The 25555-nt window shown below is 36.0% G+C and overlaps 1 protein-coding gene across 1 annotated transcript in view; it reads right to left on the reverse strand.

The window, feature by feature from the left end:
- The window catches only part of ADGRL3 (adhesion G protein-coupled receptor L3), a 323628-nt gene that overhangs the window by 99425 nt on the left and 198648 nt on the right, over positions 1 to 25555 (reverse strand). The window contains exons 8-10 of the mRNA XM_015565616.1: positions 5617 to 5800; positions 4371 to 4493; positions 566 to 774 (exon numbers count right to left, since the gene is read on the reverse strand). Of these exons, the coding sequence (XP_015421102.1) occupies positions 566 to 774; positions 4371 to 4493; positions 5617 to 5800 (516 nt within the window). The remainder of the gene's footprint in view (positions 1 to 565; positions 775 to 4370; positions 4494 to 5616; positions 5801 to 25555) is intronic.

The raw sequence follows: 25555 nt of genomic DNA on the forward strand, positions 1-25555 counted from the left end.
TATTACAATTCTTGTGGAGATGTCTGCCAGTGTTTTCCTATGAAATTTGTTGTTATCTATTACCCCTGACTAGGGGTGAGTTTAATTTTCCAAATATTAATATTTAAGGAATAATAATACCAGTATTTCAGAATCACATCAATTCATTTCAAAGTAAAGTACATTGCAGAGTAAAAATAACTGCTCTTATCAACTTCCAAAAGGCAGATGGTTTTTAGAAATCTTTGTTAAATTTACAATGCAATCTTAATATAACAAAATTATATCTACACATAAAGATATAATTACTTATAATATCCTATGTGAAACCATGTCCAGTTCAACTGAATATATTGCTAGCTCTTTGTAATATGGAGAAGCATTTATATATCTATCTATGAATATTTTATCATAAGCAATCTACATATTCAAGAAATATTCTCCTTTCTTATTTCAGAAAAAATTACCACTACCATATAATAGGCTTTGAATTGCTACATATCAAATAATAATAAAATTTTAAAAAATTAATACACTTTGTGTTCTATATTTGTGGACAACTAAACTTAAGAAGCCATTTTCTTACCTTAATATGTTTAACAGTGAATACGACAGGATCAGCCAAATAAACCTTATTACTGAATTCTTTGTTTATTGCTGCTGTAATGACGGGCGAATTGACAATAACCGAATGATTGGTGGACATAGCTTCTGTTCCCAACTTCATGCTGGCATTCTCCGTGGACAAATAAGGACCCAAGTTGTTATATAAAACAAAGGCCACTCTGATCTCTCCTAAAATAAATGCAAATGTGAATTATAAATTGAGGAGAAACTCTGATTACTTTCTGTATGTTCTACTTAAATTAGTTATAATTAGATTGTAATCAAATCTGTATAATATATACTCACAACAACTTAAGAATTCATTTTAACCAAAGTGCCAAGTCATTCATTGGGAGAGGAAAATCAAAACATGCTGAAAGAACTGCCTATAAGTATTAAAAGAAATGAACCTCAATACCTATCTCACTACACACTCAAAGCTTAATTCAAGATGGATCACATACATACACATAAAAAGTAGAACATAAAACTTTCAGAACAAAATATAGAATATCTTTGTAATCTTGGGGAATGCAGACATGACTTGGTTAGGAACCCAAAAACACTAATCATAAGGGGAAAATGGTAAATTGATTTTTGTCAAAATTGAAATTTTATGTCTATCAAAATATAGCATTAAGAAAATGAATAGGCAAGCCACAGACAAGAAAAAAGAGTATGACTCATGAATACATAAAGCATGTCTGTATCAACAGCAAAAGAATAAATGCCACACTAAAATGGCAAAATATAAACAGAAACTTTAGAAAAAATAATATATGATAGGCTAAGCAACATGAAAAATTATCAACATCATTATTAATGAGGAAAGTAACTAAAACCACATCAAGATACCCTTTCATACCTACTAGCATCTCTAAAATGAAAAAAGACTGCCCACACTAATGTGGATAAGGATGGGGAACAATTGGAACTCTTGTGTACTGCACACGGCTGGAAGAAGTTTAAAGTCATTCAACTATTTACGGATAAGGATGGGGAACAACTGGAACTCTTGTGTACTGCACACGGCTGGAGGCTGGAAGAAGTTTAAAGTCATTCAACTATTTAGACAAACATTTGGCAGGATGTTTTATAAATACATATCTACCCTTCCTAGGTAAGTGAAAACATAAATTCATAAAACAAACAAACAAACATGTATAAGAATGTTGATAGCATCTTTATTCATAAAAGCACCAAACTGGAAACAACTAAAAACCTATCAAAATGAGAATAAATTATAGTATATTAACACAATGGAATATACTATGCATCAATAAAGGACAAACTACTGACACATGGAGCATCATGACTGAATCCCAAAAATACTGAGTGAGAGAATGCCGACAGGAAAGAGTCCACGGTGTGTGACTCAGTTATAGAAAAGCTCGGAACAGGCAAAAGTTGTCTATACAAATAGTAATGAAAAGAAAGTAGTTTCATCAGGTGGGGCAGAGGGTGAGCAGAACGGAAAGAGGCACCAGGGAATTTTCTGGGTAATAGAAGAGAATCGTATCTTATATTTCAGAGGATAAGTACAACTGTCAAATTCATCTAGCTATACACTTAAGGTTATGTGAATTATATTACATGTAAGTTATATCTCAATTGCAATAAAACACAAATATAAAGATTCAAAATTTTTATCTGTTTTAAAACTCAATTATGTTCTATTAAGGTGACTGTTTCCATTCGTCCTTCCACCTTATGTTTTCCCTATGACAATCCTCTGTAAAAGTAACCATCTTTTATTTTTTTTTCCATATTTCCTTTCTTAAAAGAAGTCTTCTATTATGAACTCATATTGGTCCAACAAGAGTCAGATATTGCCTTGACTACTAATGTTTTTAAGAAAAGGAAATATTGTAATTTATGACATCTTGGCTGAATCTTGAGAGCACTATGCTAAGTGAAATAAGTCAAACAGAGAAGGAATACTGTATGACCTTACTTACATGCAAAGTCTTAGGAAAAAAACAACCCATAGAACTGAAAGGTGGTTCCCAGAGGTGGGTGGTGGGGAAGAGAATAGAAGGGTGGGTAAAGGGGAGCAAAAGGTACAGTACGTGACTGTGGTTAATAACACTGTCTTGCCTATTCTGGAAGTTGCTAAGAGTAAATTTTGAAAGTTCTCAAAAAAAAACCAAAAACAACCAAACAAATTGTAACTGTGTGTTGATAGATGTTAATAAGATTTACTGTACTGTTCATTTTGCAATATATACAAATATCAAATCATTATGTTGTACACCTGAAACTAGTATAGTGTTATATGCCAATTATATCTCAATAAAAATAAAGAATTGAGACTAGACTGTCTGGATCACAGAGTGCATGCTGAAGACAGGTGTGAAGTGGTGCACATGAGGCAGGAAGGAAGTGGACCAGGTAATAACATGCGATAGCATTGGTTAAGTCATTTGATGTCATTCTAAATACAACTGGCAAGATTTATGTTGGGGGAAGAACCTCTGTCAACAGAATTTATGTTTGGGAGCAAGAGTAAAGGAGGGAAACCAGTTAGGAAGCTAATACAGGAATCTGATTTTGTTTTATATGAGATCTTATTGCTGCCTCAAATTTCACATTGTCAAATTAGCAACGTAATAAAGATTTATAACTTCAGTCTTATAAGATTTCCAACACTTACAAAAAAATTTTGTTCGGCTAACAACAAACATAATTTGTTTTTCTTGAAATTATTTAATATGCTATTTAAAAAACAAAACAAAAATCTATTCACCCTTCAATCTGAAACCTTAGCTTTGAGTTAATCACTACGACTTGAAGTTATCTTACGATCACTAACAGGTTAAAGCAGCGGTTCTCAACCTGTGGGTCACAACCCCTTTGGGGGTCGAACGATCCTTTCACAGCGGTCCCCTACGACCATCGGAAAACACATATATAATTACATATTGTTTTTGTGATTAATCACTATGCTTTAATTATGTTCAATTTGTAACAATGAAAATACATCCTGCATATCAGATATTTACATTACGATTTATAACAATAGCAAAATTACAGTTATAAAGTAGCAACGAAAATAATTTTATGGTTGGGGGTCACCACAACATGTGAGGAACAGTATTAAAGTGTCGCGGCATTAGGAAGGTTGAGAGCCACTGGGTTAAAGGTTCTCACTTCCTTGGACAAAAATAAATTTTTTACATTAATATTAGGGAGGCTTGATATATACTTTCTTTATGAGATTACTTATTTAATTTTAATCAAATTAAAATTATTCAGTGAACTTATCCCTGTTCACTACACTGACCTCTTTTACCAGTTCTATTCCCCAAAAGCACCTCCTCACAGGAAATTTTTGTGAAAGAAAAAAACATAGACACACCCTCAAAATAAGTGACTAAGGAAAAAACATGTAATTTTAAAATTACAAGTAAAACTTTTATTACAAGTTTTAGAAAGCCAATCTGACAAGTTAGTAAGTTAGTCCTTTCAAGGAAAAAAAAATTATCTGGATTTGTTGTTCATTAATTTCCCTCATATTCAACTTTCTGACATTTTACTGATACTGAAAAGTAACAAAACACTTTCCAAATCTGAGAATTTTGTAGAACAAATATAATTTCTCTATTGTTGGTGCAGGCGACAGAAAGAGGAGAAGGAGCAGGAGAATGAGTACAGTGGATGAGAGGAGACAGACAGCAGATGAGAAGGAGATCAGGTTTTGAACAGCACATTTAAAATTCCAAGATAAGAAACAATGCATCGATAAGTTTAATTCTATCAAGCTTAACAAACAGACTCTAACCTACCATTTCGTCCATTTTGCTTTAAAGTATTTGCAGAAAGCTGGATGGTGCTTCCATGACCCATGGATTCTGGAAATTTTAAGTCTTCCAAGTTTCCTTCTGTGCTCAGCCTTGCAACTTCCAACTCTGTCAATGGCAAAGAGATATCAGCGCTTACTGAGAAATACTGCAAAGCTAAGGTGTTTTTCTAGATCACTGAAATAGTTCTGAAGTCAAAACACTGGAATTAATGTTCTATTTGTCTTGCTTTATAGTAGTTCAACCTTTTATTTAGAAAGTATGATTTTATAATCATATGGTTTCTTCAAAATAAAGCAAATAAACAATGAATGTCAGGTAAATAAGAATTCAGATGTATCAGTTATAAAGTAAAAAAAGAATTAAAATTCCAGCCCAAATCCTTATACTTTGTCATTGACTTAAAGTTTATTTTTAAAATATTATTTTATGAATTAGATATAAATACCTTTATAATCTAGAGCTGCAGTATTATATCAATATTGATCTATATTTAAATCTAATAAGTTTGAAACAGCTTTATCAATTCTTCTGAAATAAAACTATCAGCTACATCCCTATACACAATAAAAATAGATTTATACTCCTATGAGCCAATAATGCAGTTATCAGAAATTGTTTTAACCTCTAACTTAATGATTTCTTTACAGTATGTAATTCAGAGATACTCCTATTATGACTGGAGTAACCCATAAGCCCTGTCTTAGGAGGACAAATTTTTAAATAGTATTATATATATCCATATAGATACATATACAGTGGGGCCTTGACTTACGAGTTTAATTCGTTCTGAGACTGAGCTCATTAAGGAGCTCATTAACTCAAATTACTCTATCAACTCAATGCAAAAAATCAGCCAAGAGGCAGCTGGTATCTCAAAAAACTCATTAGTCGGGACACTTGTAAGTCAAGGCCCCACTGTATATGTGTGTGTGTGTGTGTGTGTGTGTGTGTGTATGTACACACACACAAACAAATATACATTAAAAAAAATTAAATGAACCTCACTGTAATGATCCGAGGCTAATATACCCAATACTGGAATGTCCAAAGGAGGAAAACACACATGATTATGAGGGCCCTTTCAGCCAATGACGGATGATATCCTTTTAATGACAGAAGAAGAACAGAGTACTATTCATAATATCTAGGCCACCACCGATACTTTTTTCTTTTCCCTCTTCTGCTGTCCAAGGGTCTCTGGCCCTTCTGTACAACAAAGGCCACTTACGAATATTGTCTGTGTTCTCCCTGACGATGTCAGTCTTCAAAAGGTTATCAGCCAGCACAAAAGCACTTTCCTCCACGGTGTCAAGCAACATGGTGGCTGCACGGAGCTGATCACTTGTCGTCAGGTCTCTCCACGCGTTCAAGGCTTGTGGCTGAAGGAGGTTGTTAACTGTCTCGACCATTGCCTACAAGAGGATGAACACAATGACAGAGGTCTCCAGTGAACCCGCAGAGCTGTCAGAAATCCAGGCGTACATGTTGCCCGGCAAGCAAGGATCAGAGGTGTGCGCGAGTTCAGTACTGTCCCAGCCTCCCCTGTGACATGCCGCAGCAGAAGTGTTCATTATTTTGTTCTGTAAAATCCCGAGCTGACTTTGCAAGGCAAGAGGAAAACCTGCTTTTGCTTTGAAAGACAACAGGTACAGCCATGCTGATTTCTTAGAATCAACAGCAAGGCTTCAAGAAGACTTTAAATTATTTGGCTGGTGAACTGTTGGCAAGTAATTTAAACCAACACCTGTATCACACCTGCCACAGAAAACAATTTTTTTCCTATACATCACCATACAGCTATGCTGAACACGATAGAAATTAAGAGGATGCCTATAGATAGGCCAATAAAAGAATGTGTCGCCTATAGGTCGAGGCCTCACTGAGCAAATGAATGTTTTTCTTCGTCAGCTGGTAAAATGTCAGAATGGGGAAAATATCAAAGTATACATGCTCCCAGGGGCTTTGGCTCTGTTATGTGTGGAGAGAAACCTTCACACTGTTTACTGTTGGGCAGGGGAATAAACAGTGGGAACTTGCTCTGTAGGGCCCTCAGGTGTTTTTCCTTAAAAAAAAGCAGCGGTAGGTACACTCACACATAGAGATAAAGCACCACAATTCACATGGCTTTATCCAAAAGAATCACCTCTGTAGTTATAACTTGTATATTTCCTGTGGTTAGCTTTATGCTCTAGGTTACAAAGAAAAAACAGTCCTCCCAGTAAGATCTGCTTAAGGTTTCATTCAAACATAGAGGATTGCAAAATAGAAAAATACAACATCTGAAGTTTGAAAGTGATCCTCCCTGAACCCTTTGATTATGAAATACCCATCTTTTCCAGAAATAAAAGTTGAATAAACAGCCAACACAAGCACTTGCTAGGCAGCACACAGGAGCTTTAAAACAGGCCTCCCATTATTGACAAGTTCGTAGCTGGGCTGGGGGAGCAGACACTGCACACACTGCCTTGTGTTCTGCTGGCTGGGGCTTTCATAGTAACCAAGGAACAACTGTTAAACATTCAGCTTCATAATGAAACACCTTGGCTGCCAATTAACACCAGCTTCAAAAACTCATTTGCCTTTTGATAAAAGTTGCTTTTCTTGATACTCTTCCCAGCTATTCCAAGTTCTGGCCAAAAATCTATTTCACTAGACTTTTATGTAATAGTCCTACGTGAGTACTATGCATCATTAAAAACATTTTTTTTCTCATGAGTCTAAGGAAGGGGAATTTTCACCTAGTGTGCTTAGCTCTGTCATTTGTTCTGAGTTTAAAACACGACCTGGAAGCCAGACAAAAGCATCTCCAGATCACAACAAAATGACCTGCTTTCCAGGAAGTTCTCTAACGCCAACGCCAACAGGATATGCCAGATAGGTGGTGCCAGATAGAACAGAAACAAACAAAAAGAAGTTCAGTGTTTTCTAAAGCCAAATAGAGAACACCATTCTGTAGTGCAAGGAAGTATTCTCTCTGGGATTGGATGATCCTCTGAATTAATCAGAAATGCTCTGAAAATCCCACGTGCCACAGGGGTTACGCCTGTTCTTTCAGGAGCAGCCATTTTAACATTAGTCAATAATCCTACACTGATTCATTTTAACCTCACTCTAGGGAATATTTCTCTGAAGATAATAATATTTCTATTCTGGTCTTTATTACTTTTCATTTTTTAAATTAAAAAACTAAAGAAAAGGAAACAACTCTGATCAACTCGGAGAATGGGAGGGTATAGCAACATACGTATTAAATAGTTTGTAATGTGTGTTCAAAAGGCTTGAACAAACTAACCTGTTTTCTGCTAGTGATACCCCTGAAGTAAGTAAATCTTAATGATAACATTATAATTAACACAACTTGTTTAAGCTTTCCAACGATTGCTGACATGTTTCGGTTACCAATTTAATGAAGGCCAATTAAATAGTCACAACTCACCAATGGTAAAAGGATATCTATACTTTGTTTTCCTATATATTTATAAATTTTTACCCACAAATGATGATCTCTGATCAAAAAACATTTTGTCAAACTAGTCATTTACATAGCTTTTATAAGGTGAACACCATCTCTTTAAAAACAGGTTAATTTTAATTTTATTTGGTTACGAAGAAATGAGTCTAACTCAGTAGTTCTCAACCTTCTGGCCCTTTAAATACAGTTCCTCATGTTGTGGCCCAACCATAAAATTATTTTCATTGCTACTTCATAACTGTAATGTTGCTACTGTTATGAATCATAATGTAAATATCTGTTATGCAGGATGGTGTTAGGCAACCCCTGTGAAAGGGTCGTTTGACCGCCAAAGGGGTCGGGACCCACAGGTTGAGAACCGCTGGTGTAACTATATGTAGAACCAAGTTGAATGGGAAATGTTCAAGAAATTTAAAGTGAGGTACTGGGACATCATTTTAATGTTTAACAACTCTCACTGATTTCTCTTTGCTGTTATAAATATTTTTCTGACCTAAAATTTACATTCTAAATTTGGAAGAAAATAAGATCAGTCCAGAATTTATCTTAAATAAATGTATATTCTCAATGCGTTGTATGAAGGAAAAAGTCACCTAATGGTTTGGACACTTACAGATTGAAATTACCTAAAATTTTGAGAAATAAATTTAATTAACAATGTCCTTGACGGAAACTAAATACTAACTCACTTTATTATCTCTTTAAATATTTTTTTTTTACTTATTGCTTTTAGAGACAAACAGAGGAAGGAGCAACCAGCAGTGTATGAGAGTTCTAATTTCACCATATCCTCATCCCCCAGGTATTATTATCTATCTTCTTTTGTTGCTTGTACTTTTTGTGTCATGACCAAGAGACCATTGCCTAATCTTAGATGATTCCTGTATGTGCCCTTATGGGGAATCAAACCCGCAACCTTGACATACTAGGACGATGCTCTAAACAACTGAATTACTGGGCCAGGGCTCATTATCTTTTAAAAATTACCAGCAAGTAAATAGGAAATGGATGCTGGAAATTTGCATTCTACTTCTGCCACCAAAGTCAGTGTGCCTTCAGACAAATTTATGTTTTTTAACAAATCAACGAAGTGTCAACTACACAAGAAAATTAGTTTAATTATGTTTCAATATGAGGCTAGACAGGGACATCCACTATTAGGTTATACTATTCTCATGATATGGTTTATTGACCAGACTCTAAAGTGACTTTTGACTATTTCTAAAAATCAAATATAAATTAGAAAGTGTCAAAAATCACTTCAATTCAAACCAAAATCATGGACATACCATATTCTTCTGGGCATATTTTTGCTTTACACAACATTATTGGACCTCTTATAATTATTCAGATCTTAAGCAAATCATTTGACTAGTTTTACTCATAGAATTGTATGCTTGTTAACTCATTGTAAACTATATAACTACACTGTACTGTACATATTTCAAAAGGGGGAGGACTTAGTTGTTATAACTACTGTGAAACATTTGGGGAGAAAACTAGCTATATATCTTCCCCAAAACATCTGTTGTCATTATTTAAAGAGCATGTGCTTGTGAAATAGGCTGGGAGGCCTTTGCAAAAATACATACAAGGATCTATGGTGAGAAACGTCAATGTTACTTCCTACACAGGAGAGCAGTACATCTCACACGAGGCACGCAGGATCACCTGGGGACTCACCTATCCCTGGCCCTTCACTTGAAAACCAACAAACTTAAGATTCAAATCAAATGAATGCCTTGTGAAAAGATACATAACTTTACCATTGTTGAATTTTTCTAAAGACGAGCTTTTTAATTATAAGCTCATCCACGTTTTAGCTCAAGTTACCAACTGCTCAATAAGGCCTTCCATTATCGGTATATCTAAAAAGAATCCCCCCACTATTAAATCTATCACTTGGTTTGTTTTCTCTGTACCATGTATTATTACCTGAAGTATCATATATTTATTTTTTTAAATATAGTTTATTGATTTTTTACAGAGAGGAGGGGAGAGGGATAGAGAGTTAGAAACATCGATGAGAGAGAAACATCGATCAGCTGCCTCCTGCACACTCCCTACTGAGGATGGGCCTGCAACCAAGTTACATGCCCTTGACCGAAATCGAACCTGGGACACTTGAGTCCGCAGATCGATGCTCTATCCACTGAGCCAAACCGGTTAGGGCAAGTGCCATATATTTATTTATCAAATGACTATTTTAGATCTGTCCTTCAAGAAAAGTCTGGCTTTTGACTACCAGTGGTCAGCAAACTCATTAGTCAACAGGGCCAAATATCAACAGTACAACGACAGAAATTTCTTTTGAGAGCCAAATTTTTTAAACTTAAACTATATAGGTAGGTACATTGTTATTAACTTAATTAGGGTGCTCCTAAGGCTTAGGAAGAGCCACACTCCACGGGCCAAAGAGCTGCATGTGGCTCACGAGCCACAGTTTGACAACCACGGGACTGGACCGTGATGTTCACAGGGAAGAGAACTTGTTCATTGTGTTTTCCCCGGGGAAATTTTAGTGCCTGGAGATATTTTGGATATTCAATAAATGCCCACTAAACAGATAACCTACATTTCCTATCAAATCATTAATGGCCTTATATACAATAGGAAAATTGAAAGCATTCTCTTCTAGATCTGGAACTTTTTGCCAGGTCTCCTAAGAAGTCTTCTGAAAGACTAAAGTGCTCAGATACACTGCCATAGTATGGGAAGATAGCAAGCTAATTAGAGGGAATTAAGGAGACAACCAGAGTTCAAGGAGAAAAGCAGAACCACACATTACCATCTGCATAACAATATATTCCAAAATGTTAAGTGTATCAAAGCTCACTTTCAATATAATTCAATGAGGTTTTATTAAATATGTAAGATAGGTATGCTATGCAAAGAACTAGGGAATTCACCCTTTGATGAAAAGAGATGGAAAACATATAGTGTACTCTCAGTTTGCCTAAGGGCCACAGGTCAGCACAAAATAGAGCTATAAACTTACTGCAAATGGAACAAAAGAGAAATTCTTGCTGAAGAGGATGAAGAAAAGATCCCAGAGGTGTTCGATTTTGAGTTAGTTAGACCCTAAGAGATGAATAAACTTGCCTTGATTATGATGAGGAAATTTGAGTCTAAAGGACATAAAAAGCAAGTTGATGATTTTAAAAAAAGGATAGAACCTGAGTAGGGTTTCGGATAAGGAAAATGTATTAAAATATTGATTTTCTTGGCAAAGCATTTTTAAAAAAAAGAACTTCAGTATGATAGAATTTGGGGCGTTACTATAGAAAATGCACTGTCATTAAAAATTTTTATGCAAAGTAGTTATATGTTTACAGCTCTTTTAAAGCAAAATTTCCTCTGAAAACATCAAAGAATGATTGGAGAGCTGATTTATGAAGCCAAGAAAATAACAAATTGGAAATAAATTCTATATAAGTTCATTTTTTTGACATTCTTATGTGTTAAAACAAAACAAAATTTTATAAATATGCAAAGTATTATTAGGCAGCCTATTAGAAAGTAAAGAGCAATGATTTCGTATGAGGAGATAAATTTAAATAATACATTGCTGACATCCTTTTGAACACTGCCTAGAAATTTTATTTTACTCTTTATGTCCACATCTTTGTTTTTTGATGTATTCTCCAGAACGCAATAGTTCTTTAATAATATATACGGAAATCCTTTTGCTGAACACTGTTTTGAGTTTTACTATATATTTTCTATACAGTGCTATTAAATATTTTTCTTCATGATAAAATCTCAGCATATGTAGAAAAAGAAAAATAAGTTTTCAGGTGCCTGCTCTCATCTCCTATTTTCTGACTATATTTATATATAGTTTATATTTAGTTATAATTTGAAAAAGTAAAAACAACTTTTCTTTTATTCTTCATTTTTTTTTAATTCTTGATATGAAGTTTATCTGCTGAGGATAAAATAAAATAGAGTACACGTTTAAAATCATTACTGAATAGGCACAGTGTACTTATGTTTAGATATTGATTCAAATAAAAATTTTAAAGGTCAAGTGTTGGAAGAGTCTTTAAAACAGTTTTGAACTTGCAGGTTTTTTATTAGAAGTCAAGTTGAGTGACTGATATTTACACATTTGATCAATAAACCTAAGGTTCCTTTTATAATCATTGTCATTTAACATTATTAAGCATCTAAAAACTACTAATCTCTGAGCTCCCTTTTATATTACAGAGAAGTATTGGCATTTTCAAGTCTTAATTAAAATTAGATACAACTGACCTTAACATGATAAGAAGAACCTTTAACAGTGGAACAAGATAAAACTAAAATTTCACAGAAAACACTCTGTCTCTTCAAGAGACCTCTTGTTTAAAAATGTATTATTTTCAGCAAGCTGTAATTGATTTATTTTATAAATCTCATGTAGATTTAAATTGAGTGAATGCTGCCAAATAAATCTATATTGTGTTACAGGAATTAAATGGAACTATAAACTTGATTCAAACCTCTTGCTAACTCAACATTCATTCAACAAATGTTAACAAAGTGTTTTCAATTGGAATGCTGAAAGATAGACAGATACATTCTTTCTCCCTCAAAATGATGACAATATAGAGAGGCCAGACAATTACACAAATAATTAAGATACAGCATGCCAGGCATTATAATAGTGGAAACACAGGGTTCAAGCTCTGTCTTGGAAAGCTCATGAAGTATAATTCCAAACTTAAATTCCACATTACCTAGACAAGCAAGGGGTGGATCATGTGCTTATAGGTACAGCGGTGAGAGACAATAGGCACCTCAGAGGAATTGAAAACAATTCCTTATGGAAGAGCAAAGAGTGCAAAGGGTTCAATGGCTAGATTTTGAGTGAAAGCTCATTTTCAGAGGCTTTCAAGCCATGTTAAGTAAGATACTTGCAATTCTTAAAGGTAACAAGCCACTGAAAATTAAAAGTAGGGAAGTGATATGTTATAATGGCTAATTTTTATTGAGTGTGTTCCAGACTCTCATCTGAATGTTTTCTATGCATCAATTCCTTTAATTTTGACAATAACTCAGTGAGGTAGATATGATTATTATCCTCATCTTGCAGTGAGAAAATTGAGACACAGAGAAGTAATTTGCTAAAGGGTAATTAGCTAACATAAGGCAGAGCCAGGGTTAAAACCCATGCATTCTGGCTCTGCAGATGGAGGGATTTGATATTCCAAAGATATTTAAAATGATTTGTTGATTAATTAAAGTCAGTTGGAGAGAGCAATAAAAAAGTATGGTGCACAGAATTTGGAAATAGGCAATAAGGTGACACTTAAAATGGGAATAAAGGAAGAGGAGCACATTTCCATTCATTAAAAGGTAGACAGTATAAGTGCATGTGGGGGCAGAGGGTGCTGAACATGATGAAGTCGGAGTGCCTATTTTGAATGCAAAGGACTTGCAGGGTGCTGATTACAAAGGCCTAGATAAGCTTTGTCAGGGAGGAAAAAACCTGACCTTTTCCTTGTTATGTTCTGTGACTGGGCCTAAGAATTAAGCTGACATATGATACATTAACAGGAGAAAAGCACAAACATTTTATTTAACATTTTTATGTACACACAGGAACCTTCACAGGAAAAATGAAGACCTGAAGAATCGGGTTGGACTGATAGCTTATATACTTTTTAAAACAAAGAGTGACAGATTGTGAAGTGGCAAGATAAATAAAAAAGGTTTAAGCTTCTAGCAGCAGTAAATTGTGGGAAAGTGACTAGAAAATACATAGGGGAATCAAATGGAAGATAAGAGTTATTTTAGTATGTTTGTTTTCAAAGATCCATTTTGGCTTTGACTGCCTGTCTCTGGCGATAAGAATGTTCTTTTCTTGCTGATACGTGGGAAATTTTATGATCTGCTTTTAGACAGAAAGAGGGAGAATATCTACTGTTTCTCAATGGACTTCATCTCAAAATAATCAATGTGCCAAAGTAGCATATTTGGGGGTAATGTTCTTAACCCCTTCTGCCTTCAGGTTACTCGAGCATCTGACATTGAGCTTTCGGCATCATAAATTTATGTAAGCTTCTTAAAGCCATTGATATGTCTGACATTTTTCCAGATAAACTGAGTACAGGGAGAAGAACTGATGACCCAGAAATGCTAACAATAGGAGAGAAAATGCAGAAAGAATGGTTGACAACTGAGATGAAGAAAAAGTAGCTAGAACAACAGCATAGTATTACAGAAGTCACAGGAAAAGGGTTTCCATCAGTTTCCAAATGAATTCAAACATAAAAGCATCCCAAAAGCCCTTCTTCTTTAAATAATAATAACACCAGATTTTTTTCTGGGTAACTGGTAGAATGATTGTAAAATAAAGAGAAAAACCACAGAAAAGTTTCTTTTGAAGGACAATCATTTCAGTGTTGTGTATCTTTACTATGAAGTAGGACATTTTTTCATTTAGTATGTCTTTTTGGTGTTTTTATTTTTATTTTTTTGAATATGTGCCAACATTGTTTTAAACACTTAGGATACAATTTAAACAAAGCTGAGAAAAATAAATCCTAAAACTAAACATTCTGGCAAGGAAATTAAAAAATAGACAGGTGATAGCTAGCTAGCTAGATAGATAGCTAGATGATAAATAGAGAGATAGATAATAGATAGATAGATAAAGAGATGATAGATAGAAGCTAAGTACCATGTAAAATACAATTTAAGAAGGCGTGTTAGAGAGATCTAGAGTCAGGGGAAGGGTTGGGGAGAAGGTGGCTCATGATTTCACGTAAGATAATCCAGGTGAGCCTCAATAAAAAGATAACAGTTCAGAAGAGACAAAGTTGTTGATGGAGTTAGCCATGCAGATATGCGGAGCAGCTATTCCAATCAGATTGAACAACTGAATAAAAGTGGCCAAGTGAGCACATGCTCTGCATGCTCCAAATCCAAAGGGGGCCGCCTTTGGCTCAAACAAAAGTAGACGAGGGTGGGATGACCCACATTAACGGGGTAGGTGAAGACTGCATGTGAAACTACTTTGCGGGTGGAGATTAGAAATTCAGTTACGGCCATGGCATGTTTGGGGTGCCTATTAGACAATAAAACAATGACGTTGAGAAGTTAGCTTGAAAATTAATTTAGGAGTTCAGGAGAGTGGTCTGTTCTAGAGACAAAATGTGTGGGTCACAGGCAAACAGGTGGTGAGATCGCCAAGGGAGTGACTGTACAAAGAGAAAACAAGAGGGTTAACCACTGAGGGCATTCCAACCTTAAGGGTTTGGGGGCAGAGAAGGAACCAGCAGAGGAGGCTGGAAAAAAGCATCAAAATAGAAGGAAAATCAAGAGAATGAGTTGTATCAAGGAAGAGGGGGTAGACAACTGTCAGATGCTTCTGACTGGTCAATCAAATGGATTGACAACCAACCCCTGCGTTTAGCAGCATGAGGTCATTAATGACCTCAACAAGTGCAGTTGCAGTAAAGTGGTGGGGGCAAAATACTGGTGAGGTGAATTGAAGGGAAAATGGGAGAGGGATTGGCAATAGTGAGTGCAGACGTGTTTTGAGGATTTCTACTGCAATGGACATGCCAGTAGGCAATGAGAATGCAAGCCTGCTAAATGATAAATGTTTAGAAGTCACTTTGTATCGCTAAGTACAATTTAAAAGGCCTTGAGGATATAGAAATAAAAGTAGCACTGTTCCTTCCCAAGGAGCTCAGAGATAGAAAAGTGAAGAGATATTAAAATAGTTTGATAATTGCTGTAATAAGAGGAAAACTGAGGGTGTTGTAAGTTCACATAAGAGGGCATTTATCCGGACTAACTGGGACTAAGAGTGCTTCCTTAGAGTAACTGACATATAAAGTAGGTGATGACAGATTAAGTCAAAATTACTGAGATTAAAGGATCAGAAAGGAGAAAAAAAATCTAGAAGTAATTTAAGCAAAATATATTACTTAATCTGAACTGCCAGTACTTAGGTGGTTTGGGAGTATAGAATCCAAGGATGTGGGAGGCAATGGTTAAAAGTGTGGGAAATCAACAAAAAAGAGTCAAACTCTCAAACACAATAGTCCAAAAAAGGAAATGTTTTCTTAAGGGAAAAAGAGTAATGGAGAGTCTTTGAGTGGGGTTACGTCATGATCAAACTTGCATTTTTAAAACATTATTCAGCAGTAGGGAGAATTGGTTAACAGGAGAATTTGTAAATATGTAAAGAAGCTGGTTAATGTTTTTTTGAGCATCACCTACATGAAGGTGATAGCTGACACTGTAGGAACGGATATCAGAGGAAAACTAAGCTTGCAACCAAAATAATCTTGCAAGAATATGTCATTTCCCTAGTTAAAAGTTCTTTAATGGCATTCAGAATCTTGACTCCTTTCCATAGTTTTCCTATCTTTGTATCCCCCTTCAACCGATTGCTTCAGGACACTGGCTTTCTTTTTATTTTCGGAACTCTCCAACCACTCCTCCTCAGCTGACCGCCTATGGTCTGGGCGACCTCTGATCCCGGAATGCTTTTCTGCAGATAGGCACATGGCTGATCCCGTAATGCCCAGACTCAGCTTAGCACATCTTCCCTGATAAACACAATCTAAAGTAACCAACTAGTCGCTTGAACTCACATGACTCTATTTTCATTTCTGCCATTATTTTATTTTATTAGTTTGATTGATTTACTGCCTATTTCCAGTTTGCTGAACTAGGATGTGAGTTCTGCAAGAGTAGAACGCCTTTCTGTCTTCACCCCTGAATTGGTGCACCTTGGACAGTGCATGAAGTATGTCAGTGAATCAAAGAACATTTCTATGTTCTTCTTAAAGTATAGAGGTTAATTATTTTTTTAACGGAAAGAATATTTTCCTGACATTAAAAAGGATAAGCTTGTAGGGAAGTTAGAAAAACTATCACACCTAGAGGAGCCCAAGGAGACATGACTATTGTAATATTATGTATGTATGTAATGCAATGTGATATCTTGGTTAGGATCCTAAAACAGAAAAAGGACTTGGGTAAAAACAAGGAAACCCGAATTAAACTATGCACTTTTAGCTAATAATAATATATCAATATTGATTAATTGCAATAAATGCACTCCATAATATTAATTATAATAAAATAAATTGTAATAAATGTAAATATGAATGTAAGAGATTAATAATTGAGAGAATTGTATGCATAGGGGAAATATATGAGAATTTTCTCTACTTTTCAGTCAATTTTTCTGTAACTCTAACACTGTTCCAAACATATTCTTTAGTAAAAAAATAAAAAGTAAATGCTTATAAAGAGTTAAAAAATACAGAAATATATAAATTTAAACCTGAAAATCTATATATGGAACAATAACTCCCACCTCACCCAAAAAGAATCACTTTGACAGTATGTTGTATTCCCTCCAGACTGGTAAATATTTACACATACACACAAACAAATGCCATCACTATAATCATGCTGTTCACTGTTGATTTTTGCTTGCTTATTTGTTTTTACTTCATAATATATCACACCTATCTTTCTAAGTCAATACAAGATCTACCTCATTCTCCCTGTGGCTCAAGAGTATTCTATTTTTTGGTGCAGCAGTTTACTCAATGGGTTTCCTACTGATGTTTTGTTGATATAAACCATGATACAGTCTACCTTGTGATCAGCTCTACATGTTGGTTCTTTTCAGTAGTGCAATGATACCTTATTTGCCACTAGCTATTCCCAAAGTTTTGTGTGTGTTTTTCTAGGCAAGAAGAACAACACTACCTTGCTATTGTATGGGAAAACTTATAAAGAAACATTACAAAAACATGGGATTGACTTAAAAAGTTTTCCCTGGTAGGATATTTAAGAGGCTGATAATGATTGCTTTGAAGGAGGAAGCTGAATGACCAGGGAAGAAGTACAATGTAAACTTGCACTATGGCCGAAACCGGTTTGGCTCAGTGGATAGAGCGTCAGCCTGCGGACTGAAAGGTCCCAGGTTCGATTCCGGTCAAGGGCATGTACCTGGGTTGCGGGCACATGCCCAGAAGGAGATGTGCAGGAGGCAGCTGATCGATGTTTCTCATCGATGTTTCTAACTCTCTATCTCTCTCTCCTTTCCTCTCTGTACAAAATCAATAAAATATATTTAAAAAAAAAATAAAGTTGCACTATGGATCTCCAAGGGAACGCCACACCGACAGCACAATGTCAGTGACATGCCCCAGAGTTAGTAATGCTGTTTCCCTACTTTCTGGATTTTAAACTGTGTAAAAATGCTTTCTGAGAATGATTTGAAATATATATATTTAATTCTTTATGCAAAATGATTGCCCTCAGACTATAACTAACTGAATAATTACAAACAATAGTAATCTGTACATAGGGTCCAAATGTAACCCTATGGCATAAATCTATCCATGGTATGTTAGTACATCAACCTGGATGAAGATATCTATCTGTATCATTAAATAAGAAAAAAGTATTTCCGGTTGCATGTACGAATGCTAGTTGTCCCATTCTCTTACCATACACACAGAATCACTGGACACAATGCCCAGCTGCAAAGCTATAATTATTAATGTAGGGTTTAGCTGTGCAGAATGATAGTCCATGGGATATAGTCAGAAGTAGTTGGGTAAGACTTCTGTGAAGTTCTAAAAGAGATGAATCTTTGGTTACTTGTCATTCTCCTTCTTCCTGCTCAGAGATTAGCATGAAGTGATGATTGTAACCTAAGTAGCTATCTTGTCACTGAGGATAGAAGACCCATGTGCTAAAGATAATAGAGCAGAAAACATATAAAACTTTTTTTTAAATGTGTTTTCATGCTAATCCTGAACTGTCATGTCTGCATTTTTTTAAAATACTAGAGGCCCAGTGCAGGAAATTCATGCAGTCCGGTGAGGGGCAGGGGGGTGTCCTTCAACCTGGCTTGCACCCTCTCACAGTCCAGGCTGTTCAGTTGATTTGCATATTAGCCTTTTATTATATAAGATATTTTCATTGATTTCAGAAAGGAAGAAAGAGGGAGAGAGAGAAAGAAACATCAAAAATGAGAGAGACTCATTGGTTGGCTGCCTCCTGCATGCCCCGCACTGGGGACCGATCCTGTGCAACCCAGGCATGTGCTCTTGAGTGGAATCGAACCCGGGACCCTTCACTCCACAGGCTGACACTCTATCCATTGAGCCAAAACAGCTAGGGCTGCATTTCTTTTTTATGTGTGAGGATAAAGCCCTGGTTTGTTCAAATGCCCACAGTTATGTTTTGTTACTACCAGCTGTACAAAATTCATACATTTGGTAAGGGAAAATAGCAAAATTATAACTCTGTTGGGAGCGGTACTAAAATATCATTTGTTGGGTTCCAAGCCATCAGGCAACTACTTTGCTGCAAATTACCCCTTAAAATTTCCATTTCTTTTCTGACCTGTATCAGAAAAGTTAATGATACTTCCAGGAAGAAAGATCTTAAATCTGTAATACTATTTTTAATATCTTTTTTTTTTTGTATTCTGGTTAGCTATGTGATCACAAAGCTGTTAAAGTAATAGCAAAATAAATTGATGTATATTCTCTTGTTTGCATAGAAATAATATCTATTTATATTCTATGTATTTAAAACTTTTCTGAAGGTAAACTCATGTTCCGAAAGTAAGGACCATTTGAATAGATTTTAAATAAAGTTTTACAATTAAGTAATGATCCAAGCCTTTGATCAGGAATTTATAAGAGAGAAGAGTATACCACCTGGTAAAAAGAAGTGAGAAAATACTTTTGTTTTAGATAAAATGTTTTATTTAAAAAACAGAAGGGCTTTCTTTTTTATTTTATCCTCATTAAATTACTTCCTGAAGCTTTTGAAAAACTATGTCTATACAAACAGAAGCCAGGATTTGTTTATTTATAGGAAATGTGCAAAACAGAAGAGACAGTCATAAATGACTTTGTAACGCAGCCATCTTTGCCTGGCCTGACACATTAACTACGGAAATTTTGAGAGATTCCCAGAATGATTTTCCTTGCACGTCAAAGCAGGATTTCCATCACCAACATCTGTCATTGTCCTCTGGATTTATCTGAATCATTCCATTTATAAACTGACCTGTCCGAACTCCTAAATAATACCTGTATAATTTACTATGCTTGCAGTACATAGGGTTTTATAGACTTTTGAGTCAACAAATGCCTGATAACAGCATTTAACGACTATAACTTAGAGAAGAAAATGATAACTTCTTGATCTAAAGAAAACTGCTTTGGATTTGTAGACAGAAGTCACTTTCTTTGATCTCAATGTCTTTTGGCAATAGGTTCAGGGCTGAAGAAACATGCAGGGTGCAGATTTATATTTTCTCTCTTTCTGACACAAATCAAGTGCAGATTTCTCAAGCTGTGAAATATATTAAGTTCACATGGTTTTAACAAAGGGTTACCAAACCTCCAGAACCTGCTGTGATTCAAACTACTTTCAGATGTCCTTTTAATTATATTAAATGAAAGTTTGGTTTGGCTTTGATGCTTATGGGCAAACATTAAAATCTCTTGAAAGAGCTGCTAAGAGCACTCCCTGTTGCTGTAGTTAATATACTACATTGTATGCACACTGCTAGCCAATTTATTCTAGCCACTTTAACAAGGATAGCCAGCCTGACAGGCCACACTGAAGAGTATCACGAGTCAAGCAAAGCACAAATCATAGAGCACTCTGAAAGTTGTTTGGCATGCACCACGGAGCTCTTTGTCACACAGCCAATTAAGTGACCAAACAAGGAACTCGAAAATACTCATTAATTTCTTCGTAGCAGTATAAACGGAGGTTAGAATACTTCCTGTCTTATACACCGAAGGCACACGAGTAAAACTGGCATAATTCAATTTGCACATTGTCAAAAGAGCAAGGAGCAACTTTGGTTCACAGTAAGTCTGGATTAAAGACATACAAAAGGGGACAGATAGGTAAAAATGTTTAGAGAGTACATACAACAATAGATATCCAGGCCTTGGAATTTTTAAATTAATCAACAGCTGACGTGACTTTTATCCTTGAAAAGCTGTATCAGCATTTCTGAGCAGATCCAGCAGCACTTGCCATCATGTCCTTCTCTGGGAAACCTGACCTTGAGTAGACTCCTGGAAGCCACCCTCTCCAGGTCTTCCTCCTTCCTTAAGGCTGCTCTTGGGTCTCTCTTGGGTTTCTCCTCTTCTCCCTGACTTCTTACTGCGACAGTGTCCTGGGGCTCAATCCTAGATTCTTTCCTCTTCTCTCCCTACACTGACTCCCTTGATGAATTCATCTAGAACGTTGGTTGTAAAGGCCACATAAGGTGAACAGTACCAAATGCTTATTTCAGGCCTGACATTTCAGCTGAACTTCAAGCTTGTATATCTAACTGCATATTTAACATCTATATTGCATGCATATCTAAGAGGAATCTCAAAGTGAACATGCCCCAAATAAAATTATGTTTGTGCCCTGCCCAATAGATAACAAATTAGAGCATCTCAATATATGGTGCTTCATCCTTCACGTTGTTCAGACAAAACACTTTTTATCATTTTAAGTTCTCTCTTTCTGACACTTTATATATAATCCCTTAGCAAATCCTGTTTGTCCCATTAAAAAACAAAAAAAAACAAAACAGAATGTGAATAATTATCTCAGCATCCCACACTCATATTCCACTCCAAGTGGTCAACCTGTTTCAGCCCTTAATTTTCCTGCTATAGTCTATTCTCCACTTTTTAAACTTTAGAGGTCATGTCATCCCTCTGGTCAGAAACCTACAGTGGTTTACACTGTTTTTCTGAATAAAAACCAAGTCCTCACAATGATCTATCAGACCTGGGGCCTTGTCACCCCAGAGAGTCATGCCCCCATTACCCACTTCTTCACTCTGCTCTGGATGCACTGGCCTCATGGAACACCACAGGCATAGTTCCACCTCAGAAACTTTCTTTCTTTCTGCTAGAATTTTTTTTTCTGCATATCTGCATAGTTCATTCCTTCACCTCCTTTAGAGGTTTGCTCAAATATCACCTCAGTGTTGTATTTCCTACTTTTGTAGGAGAGAAGAATTTGTTGCTCCAAAATATATTTCTCTAACATAACAATTTTTTTAAGCTGGTTATTTTTAAGAAACAGCAGACATAAGAGAAGCTCTGAAAACTGAGTAGAAGAGACATTTACATTTATAAAGGAACTCTCTACTGTAAGGGTGTCTCCCTCTCTGTACCAGGAAGACAAGGATGACTCAATCTCTAGAACTCTTATCCATGAAGAAAACAATTACTTAAATCTACATAGAAACCATGTCCTTGTCTACCGTGCTTTTCTTGGTTACTTCCCATGACTGACTCTCCTATTGCTTTTAGCTGAGAATGGTATTTAAGGTGATGGTTTCAGCCATTTTGGTGAATTACTCGGTTCTCCCATAGATACAGGACGTATACATGTTATTAAACTTTTGTTTTTCTACTGCTGATCTTTTTGACTTGATTATTAGACCAGCAAAGAACCTAGAAGGGTAGAAGAAAAATATTCTCATCCCCACACTTGGTTTTTTCTCCTTACCATTTATCATCATGTCACATACCATATATTTCTTATACTTAGTGTATTATTTATATTCTGCCACTAGAAATTTTACTGTAGGAAAGAGAGCAGGAGTTTTGCCTGTTATGTGCATTGTATTCCCAGTACTGATAAGTTTACTGGGCACATGTGCTCAGCTATTAATTCTTGAATATTTGTGTTGTTACTAGTGCGTGATATTTTTCCAGTTGAAGACAGAGATTGTTTTGGCCCTGCTGGTACCTAGGAGAAAGATTTCTAGTGTATAATTAAGGTAAAACAAACAAAATCAATAAAAATAAAATGAGCAAATTATAGTTCCAAATTGAAATTTAAAGAAGGGCTTGCTTCAAATACCTTATAAGCTTTAAAGAACACACAGGCCATCTTCCTTTAAAAAAATAGGAATGAAAGTAAGGATAAAGGAAGTTAGAAAGGAAGGAAACCAGGAGTGTGCACATGGGCACATGTGTGTGTGGAAAAAGGGGAAGATGGGCACATGCTCAGTGAGTCAGGCTGACACAGGGACTCTGCTTATCAGTCAAGCCTGGGATCATGGATTGGCTGGAGTAGGCGGGGCCACTGCAAGCAAACATTCTGGAATATATAAGCCTCTAAACAAAGGAATTCACTCTCGTGGGTTGTGGGGCTCTCTTGTTCCTACTTCTTCGCATTTACCCTCATGTTTCCTCCACAGTGATGTGGCCCTGCAGACCCCACATGCAACGGACTGGTGGACTGCAGCTGGGAACACAAGCTAAGCCAGCCTCATGCTGGATTGGGCCCGGCTCCAACATCGAGTGGAAACTCTGGACTGTGGCTCTGATTCCAGCTCTGCTAAACTTCTTCCTCGGCGGAATGAAAGGAAATGGGTCACTGAAAAGTAAGGGGTTTGAGTCCACAGAAGTAAAGCTCTCTACAATACCTCATCCTCCCATGCAAGTTTCAAAAAATTCCTTTTCTTGGGATATCACAAGAACCCCACTCCGACCAGCAACCGGGGGGTGGTGGGGGGGGGAGGGATAAGGACCTCTCCCCACTGATAAGAGATCTAGCTAATTCATAAAATAGACACTGTACCTCTAAAAAATTGAAAACCAAATGGATTTAGATGGTCAAAATCAACCCTAGACGAGTATTATTTGTACAAGTGGAAAGGTCATGTTTTTAAGAATCTCAATGACTAAACAATCACATATTTGTAAATCTAATACATAAAGTGCTTCAAGTATGTTTCATATCTATTTTATAGAGAGCTCAAAATATGCCCTGAACATAGAAACAATAGGGCACATAAACAAGTCTTTAATATTCAAATAGACTAAAGTTTAAAGTATTGTTCACTGTATAATTCATACAATAATGATCTACATTAAACCAAACAGAAGTAATGCCATGTATTAAGAAGCACAGCATTTCTGCATCACCAATATTCTGTGTGTATTTGGTGTTATCAAGATATTTAGTCAATAGCTGAAACATTTACTCATAGCCAGTCAATTATAACCCCAGGAAATCAGCCACTGAATAAACTGTGCTATTAATTTTCCATCAGAGATTTGTGTTTGAATGACCATGCATTTCAGAGATGTAAATACTGAAAGGCTAATTATCTCCAAGGTCCCATTGAGGAGATGGCATAGATTGCAATAAAACCCATCCAAAAATTGCTCAAAATGATCTTTAGCCTTCAGTGCTGAAGAATGCTTTCATTTCTCTGTTACACACACGAAAAGGATAGGTCACTTATACACGGAGTATTAACCTCCAAAAGCAATTTTCTTTCCCAAAACCTTAGAAAAATAAGCTTTTAACAGTTTCTTATATACAGAAATTCACTATTTCACAAAATATAAAGTCAAAGCTTATCTTCCTAATATCTGTTTGATATTCAAATTATTATTATTATTTTTCCTTTTAAATGTCTCTCTCACAAAATATCTTCATTGTGACTACACTGATATGGTTTAGTTTCTAGACTGCCAATACAAGAACCAGATATATGTATCTTGTGGCACTCTTTATAAATGCAACTGGCCTTCCCCTTTAAAATGCTGTGATACAGCCTGACCGGCATGGCTCAGTGGTTGAGCGTCGATCTATGAGCCAGAAGGTCATGGTTCCTGCTCGGGGCACATGCCTGGATTGCAGGCTCCATCCCCACTAAGGGGTGTGCAGGAGGCAGCCGGTCAATGGCTCTGTCTCATCATTGATGTTTATTAAAAAAATAAAAATACCATGATACTTACACATAAAGAATAACGTTTATTGGTGCATAGTTACATATATTTTCTTCTTTCCCGCTGAAGGGGAACAGAATACACCACCCCAAGATGTTCACATTGGCATGTGGATTATTTTGAGCTCAGAGCAATCAAGATCTAGCACTCAGGAAAAATGTGACCTCTCCCTTAACTACCTAAAGAATTTAGATAGGAAGCCTGTACCAGGAAGAGAGCTATTAACAGAAATAACTTTTTTTATCTGAAAGACTTGTCTACACGGCAGGGCAAACATCTGTTTACCAAGCATCTGTGCTCCTTATTCTCCTGTGGATTCCACTCCTCCCCGTGGAAGCCCCAGGGCCCAGCTCTTTGCTTAGCCCAGGATGGCATATAAACCTCAACTGCAGGGCTACCTTTGAGTGGCATGTCTTCATGGGGCTCCCGTGCATACATAACTAACATTCTTTTTCTCCTGTTCATCTGTCTTGTGTCAATTTAATTATGAGGCAGCCAAAGAACCTAGAAAGGAAGAAGGGAAATGTTTTTCTGCCCCTACACTGCCTTCCTGCCTTCTTTCCTTTCTTGTAAAAGGAACTATAAAGCTTGTTTCTGGGATTTTATTTTTTCATACAGAACTCATAAATATGTGAATGGATTTTACCTTTCTTAAAAACAAACTACAACATGATAAGTGATGAAAAATTACATTTACTTTGGGATTAACACTGACAATGAGTGGGAAAGTAAGATAATGGCAGCATATGTTGAATATTCTGCTATAGAAGCATGATATCCCAAGTACCCTGAGCTTTCTATTGCCTTACATGATTTTGATGGTCATTTTTAAATATATATATTTATTTATATAAATATATTTGAGAGAGAGAGAGAGAGAGAGAGAGAGAGAGAGAGAGAGAGAGAAACATCAGTAATAAGAGATAATCATTGAC

Source organism: Myotis davidii, unplaced genomic scaffold (assembly GCF_000327345.1).
Source record: "Myotis davidii unplaced genomic scaffold, ASM32734v1 scaffold352, whole genome shotgun sequence".
NCBI classification, from domain to species: domain Eukaryota; kingdom Metazoa; phylum Chordata; class Mammalia; order Chiroptera; family Vespertilionidae; genus Myotis; species Myotis davidii.